This window comes from Lolium rigidum, chromosome 7 (genome assembly GCF_022539505.1).
Source record: "Lolium rigidum isolate FL_2022 chromosome 7, APGP_CSIRO_Lrig_0.1, whole genome shotgun sequence".
NCBI lineage: Eukaryota > Viridiplantae > Streptophyta > Magnoliopsida > Poales > Poaceae > Lolium > Lolium rigidum.
This window is the reverse complement of record NC_061514.1, coordinates 46587174-46589897: the sequence shown is the minus strand read 5'-3', so window position 1 is coordinate 46589897 and position 2724 is coordinate 46587174. Positions and strand designations below refer to the sequence as shown.

The 2724-nt window shown below is 50.1% G+C and overlaps 1 protein-coding gene across 4 annotated transcripts; it reads left to right on the top strand.

Annotated features, from left to right (window-relative positions):
- The first annotated feature begins 497 nt into the window (after positions 1-497).
- LOC124677538 (anthocyanidin reductase ((2S)-flavan-3-ol-forming)-like) lies at positions 498-2121 on the top strand. 4 transcript variants are annotated; one of them, XM_047213525.1, is made up of 6 exons: positions 498-633; positions 717-883; positions 1022-1225; positions 1293-1452; positions 1579-1798; positions 1881-2121. In XM_047213525.1, the coding sequence occupies exons 1-6, from the start codon at positions 498-500 to the stop codon at positions 2020-2022; spliced, it is 1029 nt and encodes a 342-aa protein (XP_047069481.1). In that variant the 3' UTR covers positions 2023-2121. The 4 variants fall into 4 exon arrangements, with proteins under 4 accessions (XP_047069481.1, XP_047069480.1, XP_047069479.1 ...); XM_047213524.1 differs by having other exon boundaries at positions 1875-2121; XM_047213523.1 differs by having other exon boundaries at positions 1579-1816; positions 1887-2121.
- The last annotated feature ends 603 nt before the right edge of the window (positions 2122-2724 follow it).

The following is a 2724-nucleotide window of genomic DNA, read 5'->3' as shown; positions in this document are numbered from 1 at the left end:
ACATCCAAAATTATAGATACGTTGGAGACGTATCACACTTTCATGTTCTTATTACTTTGTGTTTGTTGTGTGCACTGCATTGTCAGTTGTTTTGATCAACACATTGTATCAAATTCACCCTATGGGGTTTATCAATTTAAAATCAGGCATGTCTTTCATTAAAAAATATATGTACAAGCTTCATCTATAGTAAGATATACTCCCTCTATTGCATATTAACTGTTGCAGATTTGCCAATGTACGCATATATCTAGACATATTTTATATTAACTGCCGTGGATTTATCTAGATAAGGATACATTAAAATATATTATAATTTGTAGATACACATCTAAAGTATACCATCACTTTAGCAGGCACGAGATATGTATGCGTCATAATTCGGTGCAGATACGTACCAGCGCCTACAAAGATCCACTCCACAGCCCACCGGGGTAGCAGATGCAGAACTTCAGTGCTAGATGTGCCAGGAGAACCAGTAGTGGCTGACCAGCGACATGTCGTCGGTGACATGTGACCGGCCGAGGAGGAAGTCGGCGTGCGTAACCGGAGGGGACGGGTACATCGCGTCGGCGCTCGTGAAGATGTTGCTGGAGAAGGGATACGCCGTGAAGACGACCGTCAGAAAGTCCGGTAAGATTGTCGTCCTTCTCGATCCCTCTCTTTCCGGGTCAGGCTGACAGCAGGCACTGTGTTCTTTGTTTTTGGATCTTCAGATGACCTGGAGAAGGTACCCCATCTAAAGGATTTGCAAGCGCTCGGCCCCTTGGACGTCTTCCGCGCCGACCTGGAAGACGAGGGCAGCTTCGATGACGCCGTCGCCGGCTGTGACTATGCCTTCCTCGTCGCCGCTCCGGTTATCCTGAACGCAGAGAACCCAGAGGTAGAAAACTGACAAACACAATCATCACAATCTGTACTCTAGAGCCAGCCACTATGGGCAACTTTTTACTTCTGTTTCGTGAGATGGGGATATATCACGATGACACGGTACTGATTTGAGTTCGTTTGCTGACGGCAGAAAGAAGTGATCGAGCTGGCCGTCAATGGCACCCTCAACGTGATGAGGTCGTGCGTGAGGGCGGGGACGGTGAAGCGCGTGGTCCTGACGTCGTCGGCGGCGGCCGTCTCCGACCGACCGCTGCTGGAAGGCGACGGCCATGTCCTGGACGAGGAGTCCTGGTCCGACGTCGACTTCCTCAGAGAAAACCAGACCATTGGCTGGGTACACGACACACATACTCCCATGTTTAGATAACACGAGTGCCGTGTTAATTTGCATGTCGTTGCAGGCGTATGCTGTCTCCAAGGTGCTTGTCGAGAAGGCAGCGTGCGCATTCGCTCAGGAGAAGGGCATCAGCTTGGTCACCGTGTGCCCCGTCGTGGTGGTGGGCGCGGCGCCGGCGACGAGGGTCAACACCAGCGTGCTCGACGTCCTCTCCCTGCTATCCGGTGACTCCTGCAATTTGCGACCAATTCAAGATGCAACAACAATGAAACCATTAATTTGAAACTTCACCGATATCTCGAGCGATGAGCCATTGAGCCTCACAGCGTGCGCATGGTCAATGATTTCAGGCGATGACGAGAGGATCCGCATCCTGGAACTCATTCAGAGGGCGTCCGGCTCGATCGCGATGGTCCACGTCGACGACCTCTGCCGCGCCAAGATCTTCGTCGCCGAGGAGGAAGAGGCGGCGTCTGGCAGGTACATCTGCTGCAGCCTGAACACCACCGGCGTGGAGCTCGCCCGGTTCCTGGCCGCCAAGTACCCGCAGTACAACGTCAAGATCGACCGGTGCGTACGAACTACTCAATCCGCTCTTCTCTGGTCACGCTCGTTGACCTGACAACGCCTATGTGTCCGTTTTCAGGTTCAGTGGTCTCCCCGAGAAGCCGAGGGTCCGCATCTCGTCGGCGAAACTCGTCGGGGAAGGGTTCGAGTTCAGGTACAAGACGCTGGACGAGATATATGATAACGTCGTCGACTACGGAAGGGCCTTGGGAATCCTGAAGTACTAGAATGACGGGCCTGTCCATAATTGGATATCCGAACCAAACAATTCGAATAAACCCAGCTTCTCCCGAAATCATAATTTGCTGAAATGTGGGTCTTCAGTTTATATGAAAAAGGTGAAAATATTTAATGAAAAGTATTCGTTTACTGAGCTCCGCCCCCTGAGTACGACTCGGCATCGTGGTTTCCCTTTGGGGGGAGACCACGGCCTTGGCTATGGTCTCTTGTACCAGCAGCGAGTGTAAAAAATTGTGTCAAAATTAATGAAAAGAGATGGTTTAAAAAGGTGCTTGCCTTAGCTAGCCCCCTCTTGGCTGGTCTCAGGCGACTCGCCGCCCCCCCCCCCCTCCCTAAGGCACCGCGTGTGCATCTGAATAGGTTGTAGGTTCGACTCACATATTACGTATAGGGGGTACAATGTTTCAATTGTTTTCTTTTATTTAGTCCCTACGGGTGGATCCCACCTCCACGTTCCCCCTTAGATATTGAGTGACCCCATTCGAGTAACATCGATTCAATTTTTGTATAACTGTCGTGTAAGCTATCAAAACCTTCAGGATTACGGTAATAGGTGATGCTGATTGTGTGATCCTATACCTTGGAAATCCATTACGTTAGGTGCAAAACATAAGACATTAACTTATACAGTGACGTAAAGTCATGAGTTCATGTGCTTAAGCATTAGCCAAGTACAAAACTTCACCTTG

Bases quoted from the DNA above. Each gene is read 5' to 3' on its own strand.
- LOC124677538 (XM_047213522.1), top strand. From the start codon at position 498: ATGTCGTCGGTGACATGTGACCGGCCGAGGAGGAAGTCGGCGTGCGTA. The intron at 884-1,021 runs GTAGAAAACTGA...TGCTGACGGCAG, and splicing joins TGAACGCAGAGAACCCAGAG to AAAGAAGTGATCGAGCTGGC. The intron at 1,453-1,578 runs GTGACTCCTGCA...CAATGATTTCAG, and splicing joins CGTCCTCTCCCTGCTATCCG to GCGATGACGAGAGGATCCGC.